The sequence below is a fragment of the Pteropus vampyrus genome, unplaced genomic scaffold (genome assembly GCF_000151845.1).
Source record: "Pteropus vampyrus isolate Shadow unplaced genomic scaffold, Pvam_2.0 Scaffold301, whole genome shotgun sequence".
Lineage (NCBI taxonomy): Eukaryota > Metazoa > Chordata > Mammalia > Chiroptera > Pteropodidae > Pteropus > Pteropus vampyrus.
In genome coordinates this window covers 261,807-280,754 of record NW_011889082.1, presented here as the reverse complement: position 1 = coordinate 280,754, position 18,948 = coordinate 261,807, and the positions used below count along the sequence as shown (strand labels likewise).

General features: G+C 39.0%; 1 protein-coding gene across 2 annotated transcripts in view; it reads left to right on the top strand.

Moving 5' to 3' along the window:
- The window catches only part of PDCD1LG2 (programmed cell death 1 ligand 2), a 49,202-nt gene that overhangs the window by 26,931 nt on the left and 3,323 nt on the right, over nucleotides 1–18,948 (top strand). For both annotated transcript variants that reach the window (XM_011376644.2, XM_011376642.2), the window contains exons 4-6: nucleotides 458–727; nucleotides 6,637–6,771; nucleotides 11,396–11,442. In XM_011376644.2, the coding sequence (XP_011374946.1) occupies nucleotides 458–727; nucleotides 6,637–6,771; nucleotides 11,396–11,442 (452 nt within the window). The remainder of the gene's footprint in view (nucleotides 1–457; nucleotides 728–6,636; nucleotides 6,772–11,395; nucleotides 11,443–18,948) is intronic.

The following is an 18,948-nucleotide window of genomic DNA, read 5'->3' as shown; positions in this document are numbered from 1 at the left end:
TCTGAATAAAGTGAGGTCTAGGGATTAGTTAGTAATTTTATTTATCCATCTTCTCTCTTTTCTCTAGTCCTCACTTGTGAGATAATTTACAGTAATATAAGAAGCCAGAGAGTGTGGTGGCATAAAACACTATTGAGAGTTGGAATCAAACTTCCAATGTGCAAATATTGGCTCCACCAGTTAATAGCCCTGTTACTCTGAGCAAAATACTAAATCTCTTCAGTTACCTCCAACAAAAATTGAGAATATCAACAATGCTATTTTTGTTGTAAGAATTAAATAATTCAATAATAAAATAGCATGATATTTTGGACAGAGGAAATTGTGTAAAAAATTAAAGCCATTATTACTTAATATTGATAATGATCATTTTATTCATTTCATATGGCACTGAGTACAGAGCTCTACAGGAATCAGAAAAGAACGACTTATTTCTATTTCTTCTTCTATTGTCCAGCTTCCTACAAGAAAATAAACACTTATATCCTTAAGGTCCCAGGGACAGACGAGGTAGAGCTCACCTGCCAGGCTGAAGGTTATCCCCTGGCAGAAGTGTCCTGGCCAAATATCAGTGTTTCTGCCAACACAAGCCACATGAAGACCTCTGAAGGCCTCTACCAGGTCACTAGTGTTCTGCGCCTAAAGCCACACCCTGGCAGAAACTTCAGCTGTGAGTTCTGGAATGCTAATTTGAAGGAACTTACTTCAGCCATCATCGACCCTCAAGGTAAGAGTTGCCCGCCCTTCCTCGCTCTGTCAGTCAGGGTTCAGGCAAGAAACATACTCAGAATGAGTAGTTTGAGAAGAGTGTAATAAAGGGACCATTTATAAAGTTGTGATCAGAATTTGGAGAAACTACTAAGGATAGTGAAGGACCCTGGGGCTTCAACAATGGGGGATCAACTATCGCTATTGGAGAGGTTACTAAAATCTGGAGAAGGGAGCTGTGTAAGGAAAGCACCACTTGACAGGAGGTGTGCCCTCCAGCAGAGGAATGCTGCCACCTGCAGCAATTCAAAAGAGCAGAAGGTGGGTGAATGAATACTTCAACCTCATTCTTCTACTACCCTCTAATCTCCCGCTGTTGCCTCCCATTGGCTAAACCCGGCTGGAAGTAGGGGAACAGGGTAGTCCACTAATATGTTCCACAAAGATCAACTTATCAGAGCTCAGACAGAAATGTAGAGAATAGATGAAATGTAGAGAAGAGGAAACAGAAAATATCTAGCACAAAAGCTAATCACTATGTCTCAGGCACTATGCCTTGAGTCAGCAGGATGAGTATTACTTTGCTGGCTTTGCTGCCAGTCAGATGGTTTGGGAAGTTCACAGAAAACCTGGCCTCAAAAAAAAAAAAAAAAAAAATATCTCCCAAAGCTTTTGCTGGTTATGCTGAATCGCGTACTTTAGAACTTCATACACCAGCAAAATTTCAAACAATTTTGGAAGTCTGACAATATTTTTTTTGCCAAGTAAGAACACTAATTTGTCAAATAAGAGGAATTAACATGTAGTATTATTTCATAAGAGACAAGTCATTTTATCACCAAGCGCTTAAGTTTCCTGTTACTCCTATAACAAATTACCACAAACTTTGTGGGCTTAAAACAACATAAACTTATTAGCTTACATTTCTGGAGGTCAGAAGTCCAAAACAGGCCTCACTAAGCTCAAATCAAAGTGTCGACAGGGTAGCAGAGGCTCTAAGGGAGAATTCATTTTCTTGATTTTTCCAGCTTCTAGAGGCCACTTGCATTCCTAGGCTCATGAACTCTTCTCCACTTTCAAAGCCAGAAACTGCATTTCTCAGACCTCTGCTTCTGTTGTCACATCTCTTCTTTAGCTCTCCTGCCTTCTTCTTCCACCTTTTAGAGACCCTTGTGACTACACTAGATGCCTTCCCCCGACTTCAACTCGATAATTCAGGATGATTTTCCCAGTTCAAGGTCCTTAATATAATCACATCTACAAAACCCGTTTGCAATGTAGGGTAACCCATTCACAGGTTTCGGGGATTAGACCATGGGCATCTTGGAGGGGAAACATTTCTGCTACCATTCAAGTAAAGGATGTAATCTCAGAATAAAGGATAGTCCCTACTACTGATTAAATTTGACTTTATAGAAAATTCACTATGTTGTCATTTTGTTCACCTTTTGTCCTTTGTCTTAGACAAAACAGAGCCTATAATGACTTATTGGCATGTGGGTATTTGGGTGGTGATCCCAAGGAGCAGAGGTGAGAGGTTTAGGAAATTAAGACAGGAAATTAAGACAGGAAAGAAAGAAAACAAATATAGGGGTATTTGATCAAAGTTGTTGATGTGGGCAACAGGAACTCAAATATGCAAGGACCTCCTAAGATGTTTACTCAAAAGACTTCAGGTGGAGGGACTAATCGTGACCTTTCACCCTCAGTGATTGACAGCTATCCCCAGAAGTATTAACTCCCTTCCACTATGAGCTGTGCATGCATGTGGACTGAGTAAGCTCCCCATAGCCATTTATAGCAACAGAATCATCCCAGGGCAGAAAAAGCAAGTATAAGCTTGACATGAATCACTTACCATGAAGTGAGTCAAAGCCCAACCAGAATTCTATCTAATCCATGTCTGAAATCCAAGGTGAAGCTGAGAGGAAGTGAGGCAGGACTACAATAGTGTATCACTGGCACAGCTGCAGTCCACTCATATTTACTCAACTGTTCTTTCTTATATGGGATTTCCTGCTTGGTTGAGTGTAGGCCAGTACTTTGGATGGAATGTGGTTTTCTAGAAGGACACTTATATAAAGATCTCCACAGAGAAATAGGGACCTGGGTAAGATGAATTTAGAAATAACTAGAATCTACCCATTGCACCACTGATCATATCAGTGTTTTTCTTCATGGTAGAGAAGTAGAAGGGCAGACTGATAATTTCTCTGGAAGCCTTGAGGCTATGAGAAGATAAGAGCAAAGTAAGGTGGTCCCTCTCTCTTTTTCTAGGAGCCAGCATAGCTGACTGAATAGTCAACAGTTGTGGGAGAGGCCTATCAGGTCTGCATTAAAGCTTGGGATCTCCTAGGCTATCACTCATGAATGCAACTGCCAAGGAGAGGGAGAAATCTTTGTGCAATTAGAAATTCTCAACCTAGTTTTACCCATCCTCCCTAGCTTTATATTCATCCTACTATCCCCTGACATGTATCCTCTGTTCCAGTCAGCAACCTTTTCTCACCCTGTACTCTCTGAGACTTCCTTGCACCTCTCTCCACCTCTATGACCTCTTTGCTCAGGCAGTTTCTGCCACATAAAATATTATTATTCGCTTCTTAACCAGCTCCAAGCCCATTCTCTGTCCAGGGCAGCTCAGGTAACTTCAGGATACAAGGGGTCTTTCCTCATCTCACCTCCTAAGACCAATTACTTGTACCATTTCTTTGTTTGCCTGTGACTAGATTTGTCTTTTCTCTTTCATTACTATTTTATTTTCTGTGTATTTTAATCATTCACATGAATCTTCTTTATACCCAGACCGAAACAAAAGCAGAATGCTCTGCTCATAATAAGTGCTCAATAAATGTCAGAGTAATGGGTTAAAGACTTAGTCTTAGATGATCTTATCACCCCAACCACCAGACTGTCCAGATCAGAGAAGTCAAATGATCTGCTACACATCCTCCCACGGGTTCTTAGCTTCTACTTCTCAAATGCATTTTAAGTTGTCTTATGACTGTCCCCTTTCTACTCATTCTCATAAGCTGCGCTGCTCACTGCTGCTGTCTGTGATCTACCACAAGCTTCTCCAGGAGTCAGTGAATCAAACAAATACAGTGATAAAAGTCTGGGTGTGGGAGGTGCTCCCATGACTCTAGAATGAACGATAGAATATCCTAAGTTTCGATCAGAAATTAAGGAGCAATGAGACGATTTTCCTTTTAAAACAGTTTCTTCTGCTCAGTCACCTGCTGCATTTTCATTAGGAGATATAATTGGGCTGGAGCACAGGAAATAACTGTAGCAAGATCCTTATAGGGCTGACAGAGAAGCCCTCCCAGGGGACCTGGCAGTGACTTTCCCTCAGTGGTCAAGTGCATGGATCCAAAGTCAGGTGGACTTGAATTTCAAATCCTTTTGCTACCTACTAGCTTTGAGAACTTGAATATATGACTGAGCCACCCTAGAACTGTCTCTCATTTGTGGAATGAGGGTGCATGATGGTAGATAATTTATAGGGTTATTGTGAAGATTAAATATACTTCTAAAGTCCTTAGCACTCAGAAAGGATAGAAGAAGGAAAAAAATATGGCACTTTTAGCAAGAGGCATGGCTTCCTTGTGAATAGATAGAACTGGGGCCAAGGATAAAACAAACAGTTTTCTCATTGCATCATCGTATCATTGTTAAGTAGCATGCAAATATTATAAAACAATTTAGAAAAATAAGTATTAGAAGATAGGCTAAGAGACCTCAAAATATAGTGACTCAAACAAGATAAAAGTATATTTCTCTCATGTAATATTTAGAGATAGAAGGTGGTTTAGAGCAGGTAAGTAGCTATAGTCCATAAAGTCATTCAGTGATCCAGTTTCTTTCCATCCCATTGTTCTGATATTCTCCAGGGTGTTATCCCTATTGAATTGTCAAAGCTGGGTCACTATCACATCCATGTTTCAGCCTTCAGAAAGAAAAAAGAGACACATTCAATGTTGTAAGGCTAAGACTCAGAAGACCCATTCTCTTGGCCTGAAGTTAGTTTACATGGCTGGCCACATATAACTGCGGGGGAGGCTTAGAAATGTAGTCTCTGAAAAGCCATGTATCAAGTTGACACCTAGCTAGTATGAGGGGAAAAAAAGGAGAACAGATTTAAGGAATAAGCAGCAGTCTGCCATGAGGTAACAAATGACAAGGAAGATCGGGTTAGGTAGACTAGATAGATGGTGAATTCAGCCCAACAAATTCTGACCGACACCTTTAATGCAGCTGGTGCTTGGCGTTATAGGGGATTCAGAGGTGACTTTCATAAAGACTTTGCACTCTGAAAACTTACAATCTAAGCAGACTGATATCCTGTTGGATGTTCACTGTTAGAAAGTCTTCAAGGATGAGTAGAGCTTTTGTATGTGAAAGGGACTATGAGGGAACCTAACAGGACAAGGGTTTGTATAAGGCACTGAGGTAGGGACCTCTGTTATAGGAACAGTAAGGATCCCAGGACTCCTTGACTCACAGTGCTACATGCACTTAATAGCACTTCTTACAAGTGAAGGAGCAGACTGTTAATCAATATGGGTTATTCATGTATGATGAGGGATATTAACTAGACTTACTGTGGTAATCAATTCACAATATATACAAATATTGACTCATCATGTTGTATAGCAGAAACTAATATAATGTTGTATGTCAATTATACTTCAATAATTTTTTAACAAGCATGGGTTATTCAATGTGCAGATGATCCAGCCAATACTCTTCTGTAATGTTCACCACATTCTTTGGGATAGAGACAAATACCTGTGGGGACTAAGCTTTGAATCAGGCAGATCTGGGTTTGCAATCCTGGTTTTGCCACTTACTTAGCAGTGATGACCTTAGATAGATTATTTAGCAATTTTTAGCCTTTCTTCCTCAATTCTAAGATGAAGGGCTCAAATTAAATTACATCTACTCCTTTCTCAGCTAAAACTGTCTATGTTTCTCAGAAGGCACTATGATTGGGAAAGGGGAGAGCAGTTGGCAGAGCTGAGCCTTTCCTCTGGAGAAGTTTCACCAGGTTTTTTTCAGACCAGGCTGTTATATTTATTCTGTGTGAGTATTTCAAGGTGCAAAATTTAGGCTTTTGGAAAGGGCAAGGCCTACTTTGGGTCCGCCTCCATCTCCCTATAGTGAACCCCCCTCCAGGCCTGTTCTTTGTCAGTCTGGGGTGCTCATTCTAACCTGTAGATACCCAGAGCTCTCCTTTACAAGGCTTTCCCCAGGCTCCAAAATTACTCTTCTCATTCACCTCTCTACTAAACTCATCTTTTCCTCAGTGCCAAGAACTGGATTAGCTGTGAGAAGGAAAAGGGCTGGTTATAGTAATTCACAATGACTAGATTTTGTATATTAACATTACCTACAATATTTTATTTTTTTCAAAAGGGACTCCTTGAAATTGAATAACTAATGATATAGATTCTAAGCACCATGAGTGCTTGACAGAGGATGGGGAGACATTATTGAGCTGAGGGACTATACTACTGGAAAGAGAGAGAGAGAGAAAGAGAGAGAGAGAGAATATGAGAATGAGAATGAATGAGAATGAATATGATAGATGTGTCAGAATGATACAAAGCGTAGAACTTGGAACCTGACAGCCTGGATTATATCTCAGCTCTGTCACTTACTGTATAACTTTGGGAAAATTTTCTAGGCTCTCTGTGCCTCATTTTCCTTACCAGTAAAATGAGGATTATAATAGGGCCTGCCTCAAAGGGTGGTTGTGAGCGGTAAATGAGCTGATACATGTAGCTCACATAGAACAGTATCTAGCATGAAGTAAATGCTCGATGCAAGCTGGCCATGTTGGCTATAACCCACTCAGAAGGCCAACTTGTTAGTTTACCTCTAAGCTATCATGTAATGGAATTCTGGTGCTTTTCTTTCACCCAGGTGAGATGGAACCCACGATTCCTTCAACTCGGCTGCTTCATATTCTCATCCCTTTCTTCATCATTGTTTTAACGTTTATGGCTACAATGATAGTGCTAAGAAAACAACTCTACCAAAAGCTTTATTTTGGAAAAGGTAAGTTAGTGTTATTCATGATAACCAATGAACAGATGTCTGCAGTGTGAGACTCTGCTTTGCTCACAGTGGCCTATAGCTTCCCAGATTCACACTAAATCCACTCAGGGCTTTTGAATTGCTTTGGTCTAGTCCTAATGATTTCTTTTTCCAGAAGAAAATGGCTCTAGTCTTCGGTGAGCAAAAATCTTTACACTGAATATTTTAAAAGGAATGTTTTGCTCCTGTGGCTGAAATAGTTTGCTTTGTCCTTTGAGCTGAGAAGTGTTATTGGCCTTGAGTGACTGGTGTTATTTTGACAATGCAGACAGCATGTGGTCAGAGTTCACTCGTGGGAAGATGCCAGGATCCTTTTTGATGATTCCTTCAGTTCTCATCTCTCCTTTCCCCATAGGCTAAGCCTCCCATCCCCCACCCCAAGGAATTTGAATCCCCTGGTTGGGTAGGAAAGGAGAAAATTGTATGAGGCCATTTGGGGGATGGGGAAAGCACCTGTTTGGTGGGGCCCTGAGGTCTTTCAGCAGCTTCTCACTCCTATTGTGCCAGCTGGGACAGAAGATGCCTGCTGCAGCCTTTAAGCCCTGGCCAGAATATCTGCAGGCCTCTCTGGGGCTTTCCTAAACTGTCCCTTTGTTACCACCCAACAAGCTCCTCCCAAGATCTACGCAAAGCCTTCTCTATAGAAAAAGACATGACATCTGGGAATAATTCAGTAGAAATTTGGGGCGGTTACTATTTAAGGATTGGGGTTTTTTTTCTTTTTAGGTGGTTATTATCCTACATTTACAATCTAACTTCTATATTCTCATCTGCCATGAAATATTGTCTGATTCTATTTTTGTCCATTTCACTGCATATGCATTAGCTTGAATAATAACCACAAAACTCTCTACTGTGAAATCCGAGAGAGAGAGAGAGAGAAAGAGAGAGAGAGAGAGAGAGAGAGAGAGAGAGAGAGAGAGAGAGATATGACAGAAGTGAAGGGGAAGGATGCTTCACCATAAAGGTGGAAGTACAAGGTCTTGTTCGACAGAACTTTGACTAAACAGAATCACTTCTACAACCTCACTTCTATAACCTCAGAGAGTCATGGTAGATGCAGCTCATTAGAATCTTCTGCCATTCTTATTTTACCTCCCTCATACATACCTCTCAGAGATAGCTTTCTACCAAGGTTCCAGGCCCGGGGCCTGAGACCCATTAGTCACATAGAAATGAGCAGCAGAGCCTTCTGTTCCTACTTCTTTTAGGAGAATGAAATGGAGTTACACTTAAAGGTAGAGCAAAAACAAATCCTCCCCTCATCCGTTATCCCACCCTCAAGAGCTAATGAGGATATCAGTAGCTCCTGGGTGCAAAGCTCAGGTACCAACTGCAGTGAAAGAGATTTGCTACTAATAAGGCTTAAGTGAATAAATTTGCAAATGATTCTTTTTTTGTTTTTAATAAACCAGAGTGAAATCATGGTTGCCTATAAAATACCCCACCTTTCCAACTCATATGCATTGAGATCTGCTTTCTTACATGGAAAATACAGATACACATATGAAAATGTGTCTGCCATGCGCACGAATTCACGTGTCATGGGAACTGCTGGTACTGTGGATAAAGCTTTAACCACGGTCAGAAAGTTAGGTCTGGACCTGATGCTGCCATTTATTGGTTCCATGGTCTTGCACAAATCGCCTAACTTCTTTGAGATGGTTTTTATATCTGTAAAATGGGAAGCAGCATGGGAATGAACATTTTACAACTGATTGACCCAACCTCACTGCCACTACTGTGGTTCAACCTAGACTAGAGCAGAACCCTCCTAACTCGTCTCCTGCATCCAGTCCTACCACCTCCAGTATAGTCTGTTTTCACTTTTAGCTAGAACAAGCTTTTAAATTTTCAAATCTACCATGTCTCCTCAGTTCAGATCTCTTCCATGACCTCTCATTGCTCACTGGATGAAGCTCCAGTGAACCCTGGGTGGTGTGACTCATGTCTCCAGCTTTATACTGCATCATCATTGCCTTTGAATTCCAAGCTCCAGCCACAGGATCTTCTAGTCTTCAGAGATATCCCACTCTTTCAAATCAGAGATTTCTCATATAGTATTTGCTCTTCTTAAAATACTTTCTTCTCTTTGACCACCTGAGTTGCAATCATCCTTTAAATCTCAGCTAAGCTGTCACTTCATCAAGTCTTCCCTCCATCTACCCCCTCACCACATCCATTACATTAAATGCCCTTGTCAGGTGCTTCTACAGTGCCTACTCCTCCTTTCGATATACTCAGCCCATAATTACATATCTAGGACTTGTTTTCAAAGCTTATGCAATTGCATCTCTTTTAATTTCTCAAATAATTACTCAAGCATGCACCTGCCCATCTTAGCAAGAAGTCCAATGTCTCCCTCTTACAGCATGTACTTCCCTACCTCCCACAAACTTTCAGGAGGCCTACTTACCCCAGGAGCCCCCAGGAGTTTCCAAAGAGGTAGGAAAGCTAGTGGGGAGCTAGGTCAGTTCACCAGAGGGCCCTGGTTTTTAGCTGCTGCTGTTTCTACTCCTGCTATGCAATATCCCTGTTCCCTCAGGTGTCTCCCTCCACCACACAAAGGTACCATTGCAAGTCCAGATCCCCACACAGGTCAGAGTGTTGCAAGATAATAGCTCTTCTGGCTCCCCTCACATGTTCTGAAATTGTTCCCTAAGCAGGACCGTCTGGGGCTGATAAGGATAGAGGGCCTTCCTGCCTTAGCCACAGCCTCTTCTGCTGTTGACCTTCACATTGAACCTGGGACACCAGTCCTGACTTCCTTCTGTCAAGTTCCTCTTATGGCCATTGCTGTCCTGGACTTCTCAGTCTATCAGAGTCAAGTAAAGGGGTAGCAATCTCGTTCCTTTTCCATCCAAAAGGCTCCTTTGTTCCTATATAGATTTATCCACTTATGCCTCAGCGACCAGTTGAGGTGTATTTGGGAGGGTACCACTGTCAGTCCATAAAAGGTTCTGCTTACCATCTCCACCTAAGAGGAACCATTCAACAAATCTGGGCTCCAGAGAAGAAGTTAATAATGTCTATGGTAAAAATAATGTCAAGTTCTGCTTCATCTGCTGGTTTTTAAATTTCATGAGTACAGGAACTGTTTCTCTTATTTACCAACATATGTCCAGTGTCTAAAACATTACCTAGCAAATATAGATGTTCAATAAAATTTTAAACATTGAACTTAATATATGCAGGTATGTGTGCTAACCTGCTCTGTACAATATACTAGCCACACACGGTTTTAACTTCAAATTAAATAAGAATTCAATTCAAGTCACATTTTAAGTGTTCACACATTGTAAGTGCTCAGTAGCCACATGGGGTTAGTGGCCTCTGTATGGAACAGAGCAGATATACAATTATTTCCAACTTTGCAGAAAGTTTTATTGGACAGCATTGCGCTAGGCCCTATTTCATTGATTTCACAAAAACCGCTTGAGGCAAGGAGTAGTGTCTACTTTGTAGATGAAGAAACTAAAGCTCAGAAAATATCCCTAAAGTCATGTGTGGAGTTTGAACACAGGTCTGTCTGACTCCAAAACTTGTCTTTTTGTTGCAAAAGTGCTTAATAAAAATTGGCTCAAGCTGAATATATTTTACATTATACATTATTTTGGGGCAATAGGAGAGAGTCTCAACCCAAAGTAACTCATTCATTGACTTGCTGTGCCAATGACAAAGCCAAGAATAGAATCTAGTAGGAGTTATCAGCTATAGAGACCAGATCTCTAGAACAGGTCTCCAGATCTCTATTTCTTAAACTTTCTGGTAAAGAACCAGTTTGGTTTTTTTTTTTTTTCAAATTTCTAATATGTTAGAATAGATACCTTTATAATATATAATAAAAATGAGTTACTAAAAAATGAAACAAAGAACAAAGACATAAAACAATAAGTCAAATTTTATTGGATTCGATAAATGTAATATGACATTTAAATAAATATAATCAGAAAAAATAGCATAGTAAAAGAATTACTATAAAATTTTCTAAATGTTTACACTCTACTTCTGTACTTATCTTATCATAGACTGATGACAAACAGTTCACTTCCAGCACCAGCCCGTGGACCACACTTTCAGTGGCAATGCCCTAAAAGACTGAGCCAGGACTTTACAGGAGTTTGAATAGGCTGGCTTATGGTTGCATAAGAACCACAAAGAATGGCAGCACTGACCTCAGGCATTAGAGAGGCCTTCACTGAGACTCCAACATTTCAGGGCAATTCCTGTGGGCAATTCTACTGAGCTTCTTTCAAAAGTAAATCCTCTTGGAGGAGACTACAATGCTGAATAGAGGCCCAGGATGGTCATGCTAAAAATATGGTGTAAAGAGCAAAAGTAGGATTAAGGATAGACTGAGCTCAGGAACCCAGGCAACTACAGGAGATGAACATTAAGCCCTGGAAGAAAGTCAGAGCGTGAGGGAACATGTAAAATCAGGTATTATTCAAGCTGAGGTCTTAAGCCATGGTAGAGGTTTGGACTTCTATACGCGGATTTATTTGGATTTAGTTTTTGTTCTGCATCTTTTAGCCCATAAACAGAACACTTTTCTCATTCCATCACTGGGATTTTTCTTCTTCAGGTACAACAAAAAGATGTCACCACAATCAAAAGGAAGTGAATAGCGCTGTGAGTAGTCATGATTTCTCTTTTCTTTTTCACCTCTTTTTCTCTCCCGGCTTGAATCAAGAAATAACGACTGTTCTGTTAATGCACAAGGATTAACTGAGTAATTTAGGCCTGTACAGAAATCTTCCCGTTTAGTGGCATTTAGCTATCTGTCCTTGCAAACCTGTATTGTTCCATTATCTTTCTTGGAGAACAAATTGTTCTCTACAGCTACCAAACAATTATGTAACTCTTGACATTTATATTCCTAAGCGCTCCTAAAGGAATACTGCATGGGACATTCAGGCTCACATACTTAAAAACATTGTTAAAATTTTAAAGCAAGGAGAAGATATTCAATTGTTATGCAACCAACAGCTGTTGTTTTTGCAACAGTTATTAAGTACATTGGTGGGGGCTGTAGGTCAAGGGTAAATGCTGGGGAATAGAAGACTCTTCTTGAGGTTGACAAATTTGGAGGTGTAATTTGAAGAAGATAAAAGATGTGAGGTCAGGAGAAGTGGAGTTGCTGAAATCATTCAACTTGGTTGGATGAAAAGTTTAGACCTTGGGGAAACAGTGTGTTGGGGACTGACAAGCCTGAGTCATTTTGTAAATGGATGTTTTTAGCTTTCTTGGGAATTTCTTTTTGTAATCTAAGAATCATATGTTGTAACACGTGAGTTCATGAGTGTACCAAAATGATGATAGGCCAATCATAGAAATTTCTAAAAATATTGTATCAGCTACTCAGGATATTCAGAACTATTTATTTTAGAATTCTGCTGAATATATCCCCCAAATTACCGAGGCACCAATTGTGAAAACAGCCTTAGAAAACCTTCAAACACCAGGGTCTGTGTCTGGCTTATACATAAGACATGGCAGCTCATAAGCACAAAATAAGACTGAAAGGAGTGAAATTGGCCCCTGCATTCTCCCTATCACTCACCATTTCCTTGAAAACCATTCATGAAAATACATCCTGCCACTGTATACTCATGCCTGGACACAGAACCAAGAAAACAAGTGCAGCATGGGCCTGGACTTGAAGTCCAGTTACACTGAGCTTCTCTGAATTGGCGATGAGATTTTCTTAGAAAAGTTTTAACACTGACAGTCCTAATTGAAACATTTATTCCTGAGAAACAAAAGTCCTGCACTCCTATAAATTGGTCTGCTTGGCCTAGAGTGAGTTTCCATAGGAGAGGGTCTTCAGCATTTGTCTGAGTTTCATGAGCTCGAATTCTTTGTATAAGTCACTCCTTCAGCTGTCCAGCATAAGGAAGAAATAACAAAAGTCATGTGGGCAGAAGTGGTAAACTCAGATGACCACTGGGGACAGGCAGGTGATGGAATGAGTAAAAAGTCCTGGTATGACCAAACAGGCAGTTGTGGGGACTGCAACAAATTGAAGAGCATATTTCCTATCAATTTAGCACTAGCCTAATGTTGCTGGAGAAGATGGAAATCTAGATTTTTATATAAAACATCTTAGTTATTAAATGCTGGCTGAAAGTATTTCAAATACCAAACAAACGAAATGAAATATGCCCATAGGTTAATTGAGCCTGTCAACAACGAGTTTGTGACCTCTCTCCTAGAGAAAAAATACAGTCAGCAAAGAGCTTAGGATCCGAATAATGAAGACAGCAACATCTGTTTGAGGAACTGAGAAATGCTTGCTCCCATCCTAAATGTCTCACCCTATGACCTGCCATAGGGTCTGGATATTGCACTATTACAGAATGACTTCTTTGGATTAATAGGGTATCACAACCATCTTTAACCAATATTATCTCCTTATAAACAGAAAAACCTCAACCTTCTTTTAATGATATCAGAAATTCAAAGTAAAGTAATTATACTGATCAAAAGTCAAATTAAAGAAATGAGACTAATCCCCCTCCCAACCCCACCTCCCAATTATGTGTAGTCACTCTCTCTATCTGCTAACTGGGCAAGGGGAGAGTCAGGGAGCTGAGAGAGATGCTTCTCCTCTTTTCTCCACTCCCCCACTCCACCCCCACCACCGGCATTTACTTAAAAATACGTGGTGTGATGTAAAGAGGTCAGGACCACTAAGATGTACATCATAGAAGAAACACAGAAGAATATTCCTGGTACTGTTATTTCTAATAGCAACAAGTTGGAAATAATCAAATATGAATCAATAGACTAGATGAATAGGAAGACTATACAATAATTAAAATGAAAGAACCAAAACTAGATGGGTAAATCCAAACAATATAATTTTAAGAGAAAGGACAGACTGCAGAAAGATATAGATAACATATGATCTATTACAGAAAGTTTAAACACATGCAAACAACCACTAAGCAGTGTTTATGGAAACAGTCATGTGAAGTCAAAGTACAAAAACAGTTGGAAACGAAAAACACCACATTTAACCTTTTTAACTAGGTGGTGGATATACAGATGTTCATCATATTATTGTCTATACTTTGTTTTATGCCTGAAGTATTTATTTTTATAAAAAAGAAGTCATGACCAAAATTCAAGAGATTTACATTCAAGTTTTTCTGTGAGCTACATATGTAGTATTAAGTAAGGTCCACCCCCTCTCTGAGCTTCAGTTTTGTCATCTATAAATTGAGGAGGGTGGATTACATCCAGCAGGGCAAAGAGCCTTGTGTCAGGTGCAAGGAATGCCTAGAGCAGAGATAAGGATGGTGTGGGAGACCATTTCTAGGTGGGGAGTGTGTTGATTGATGAATGATATCTGCCTTGGGTGTGGGATAGAGAGAAGTCATAGACCTTGGCCATATATTTGCCAAATGTGAAGGAAATACTCTTTTAAAAAAACCCATTATGTGATTATCTGCGTTTCCATTCATTTTTGTCCTATACATACATATTTTAACACTCGTATAATGTTGACACATTATTTTGTGTTTTACATGTCTCAGTTGCATTCAGAGTTATTTTTGGAATGATCCAAGTCTCTATAATTATGTTTAGAGCTGCATAAAATATAGAAATTAACTAATAATAAAGATGGAGTACTAAAGGAAAAATTGGCCCATTTTTACTTGGCATAATTGTTTTATGATTTTGTCAAGACAAATAGCTATGTGTTAGATGTCAGTGGATGCTTTTTAACTTCCTCCCCTATAAAGGTGATCATCAGGTATTAATTCTTTATCGAGAACTAACTTAACATTTTGGATAATATCCCCTGGGAACAAGAGGAAGCAGGACATGGAGATATTGATTTTGGGAATAGAAAGGGGATAGGTCTGGGGCCCAGTGTTACACAACCAAGAAAACTTGGTACTTTTTGGGTACGAGGGACACTTTAGGCTTCTCCAGAAAAACAGAACCACAGAACCACTAGGAGACTGGCAAGTATGAAATCTGCGGGGCAGGCTGATAGGCTAGCAATTCAGGTAAAAGTTGAAGGTGCAATTTTGAGTCCAAAATCTGAAGGGCAGGCCAGCACTCTGAGAACTCAGGTGAGATTTCTATACTACAGTCTTGAGGCCGAATTCCTTCTTTCCTGGAAAACCTCAGTTGTTGCTCTTAAGGTCTTGAACTGATTGAATGAGTCCCACCCACATTATGGAAAGTAATCTGTTTTGTTTAAAGTAACCGATGGTAAATATGAATCACATCTAGACTAATAGTAACATCTAGACTAACGTTTGACCAACATCTTGCACAACAGTCTAGCCAAACTGATGCATAAAATTAACTATCACAGGTACCAACAAATGCGGGGAGGCATTCTTGGCTGGAGTAAGTCGATTTATTACACCTCCTTGGGCCTTTAAAATAGAATTATGTTATCATCTATTATCTGGTCCCTGGAGTTGTCCAAGAGGCCAGAGTTCTATCTAATACATGCTCATCCATGAACCTGCCACCCCAGATTTTCGTGCAAACTATTTGAGGTTTTTTGTTTATTTCAGTAGGATTTTTTTTCTCAGCTCACTGCCTCTCAATCTTTCAGCAACAAAAGGACATCTGTGGTATCAGAATCTACTACTTTACATAGTTTGAAATAATGAATATCTGAGTAAATCTAGAGGGGAAAAAAATAAAACAATCTTGTAGCCAAAATTGCTTGATAAAATCAAACAGAACATTTTGGAAATGACTTCTTAGTAAAACGAAGAGATTATGTGAGCTAGGTTTGACTTAACTAATATCTTGTTTTCCTTGACAACACCCAATGAGGAACTAAAATATTTATAGATAGCTTTGAAAAGCCCCTATAAGTAGAATCAGTACCACTGCCAGATCCAACCCTCCCAATACTGTTTCATCACCATGCCAATCTCTTGTCTCTAGACTAGATCCAAACTCTTTCGCATAGTTTTTCAGGCCTTCCACCATCCTTTTATCTCTCCTGTTCCCAGGGGGTGCTCATTCTCACCTCTGTGCCTTTGCTCACATTGTGTCTTCTGCCTGGAATACTCTCCCCATTCCTTCTTGCTTACTCAAATTTGAACTTCTGGCAGGGTCTGCCATTAAGATACAATAATAATTAGCATGGTTATTATAATAATGTCAAGTCACTGTTTTAAATACTTCAGAGGTATAAGCCCATTTAATCCTCACAGTAACTCTATGAGACATGTAGTTCCTCCTACCACCATTCAGTTTTATAGATGAGGAAATACTTGTGCAAAGTCACATGGCTAGTAAATACAAGGGCTAATACATGGACCCAGGTACCAAAATCCAGAGCCCACACCTATACACTACACTATAATCACTCCCTTGTTTAATCTGTAAGACTCTCTCTTCCAACTCACCCCTCTTTATTTTCCCTCTGCTTTTTATACTCAGTCTATACCACTGTTGATGCACATGATTATAGCCTCATTTTCTGGCTCCTTCCACGTGTACATATTTTATTTCTATTTGATCAATGAAGCGAGATATTAAGCTTAATGCAACTATTGGGTATTGGGTGTTTGTCTTATTGTCCATTTATATGTGCTTCTTTTAGTTTATTCTGTGATAAATTTAAAAGAAAGTGACTGATTTTAACCAAATATGGCTCACTACTAAAAGATAAATCTTGTTTAATTTTAGTTGACTAAACCTGGTCAAAAAAGAATAACATAATTTTTAGAACATTTTTAAAATTATGTAATTTTTTATGAGTATGAAAATGAAAAATAAAATGTATAGAGAAAGTAAAAATCATTTATAAGTCATTGCCCAGAGATTATAATGGTTAATATTTAATATTGCTATTTAATTCCTAATATTTTTTATATTTAATTTTTTACAAAATTAAATTATAGTAGGTATACCTTTTTTTAAACAATTTTATACTATTAGCATTACCTATATACTGAAAATATAATTAATGGTTCTATGATATTTTATTGTATACATGCACCAGGATTTATCTAACTCTCTATTGTTGGATATTTAGTATCTGCCTCATAGAGTTATTTTATATTTTGGCTACCTAAACATTATCACAATTAATAGCCTTGTACACAAATCTTTATGAGCAACTATGATTATTACCATAAGATAAAATCCAAGATGTAGAATTACTAGGATAAAACTATGGGCATTTTTAAGACTCTCAAAATGTGTTGCTGAATCGCCTTCTAAAAAATTGTACCTATTTGTACTAGCAATGTATGAAAGAGCTAGTTTTATCACACTTGTGCCAATACTGGATATTATTATTGTTTTTAAATTTTGCTAATTTGAAAATTTAAAATCGTAAGTCACTGGTTTTTTAATTTGCATTTTTAAATTATTAGTGGGATAAAACATTTTTTATGTATTTACAGGTTTTATCTTCCTTTGGGAATATCCTATGTATATCTTTTGTCCATCTTTTTATTTATGTCTTTACTTACAGTTAATATTAACCCATTGCCTGGTATATATTTTATGAGTTTTCCTCTGATTTGTCATTGACTCAAATTTTTTTTTAATTCCAAGAAAACAAGTATTAGATTTAGTAAAACTGGATTCACAGGAACAGGTTATAAACATTAATGTCCTATATGCCATATATTTATTAAAAGAAAATAAGTGCATTAATTGTAACATTTATGCTGGGTGAAAAGCTTATATATATAAGTAGGATTTGCAGTTCCCAGAGTACTAAGTTATAAATTTCTAGAAAGCAAGTTCAGTGTCTTCCTCTTCTTTTGAAAGCCCATTAAGTCTTGGGAAGTGTTGTACTTTCATTAGGTACCTATCAAATGAGAATCAACCAAAGTTAACATTCTCCTATCCATCAAAAAAACTATGACTAGGAGGCCAATAGTTTTTATAAACAAAATTTTATTGGAACAGAGCCATGCTCTTTTTTGCCATATTGTCTCCCCAACTTTCATACCTCTTCCCCTGCCTCTGATGGCAGAATCGAGTAATTGTAACAGAGGCCATATAGCCCAAAAAGTCTAAATTTTTTACAGTCTGGCTTTTTACAGAGAAAGTTTTCTGACTCCTAACCTAGAGGTTCTTCTTGGCTTTGTGACATCTCCCTTAGTCGGTATACTTGTTCCCGGATTAAATGATCTAATGACAACAACCACTCCGACCTCAGCTTCATGAAGTCTGAGGACAGAGCCCCACTAGGAAGTAGTTAGGCCCATCAGGCTCAGGGCTCTCATTCTCCTACATCCATTCTCTGCCATCACAGCTCTGCTTCACCTCCTAGGTACTGTGTTGGGATGGCGTAGAGTTCCAGGCTGTCTAGGAGCCATTCTGGGGCCTTTTGTTTTCATTTAGCAACACTTTGAGCAATGGAGTTTTGAGACTTGCCTTGACTATGCCCATTACACTTATTTCTGACAAGACTTTTATTCAGATAAATATTCTTCCTTCCCAGTTAAAAAAAGAAGGGCTTGCTGGTTTTGCTTCACTGATCAGAGACTGCAGCAAAACCCAGTTATTGAAGGAAGTGCCTAGCAGATTCAGAGCTGTTTTCTGCTCCATGGCTCTGCCCCTAACTTTCTGGGCAACTCTGGGAAAAGGGTTGCCTGTTCTTATAATCGAGGAAATCCAGATTTCTCAATCCCCCCAGGTGGGCCTTCAAGGCCTTAACTTTAATGTCATAAAGTAGATCAAATAAAATGTGGCCATAGGGATAGCTCATTCCCATCCTTTTCCAACATGGATGTGGTGGTTATTAGTGTTATTTCACATATTTCCTGGATCTCTTGCTTTTGTGTACATAATAGAATTGCTCTGCAATTAGTTGGTAGTTTGGTGTGGTCGTGTGACTTGCTTTGGTCTACTAAATAAAAGCATAAGTGATGTATGTTACTTCTGGGTAGAAGATGTAAGAGCTATTGTGTTCTCTGTCATATTTTCTTTTTCCATCTGGCATGGTAACCAGCAACATTAGGGTAATGATTGCTACATCAGCCTAGGTCTCTGAGTAACTACAAATAGCAGAGCCCCCTGCTGATCCTCAATGGACATGAAACACGAGCAAGAATAAACCTTCCTTTATTAAATTGAGATTTTGGGGTTGTTTGTTATTGTAGCATAATCTAGCCTACCATGGCTGATAAA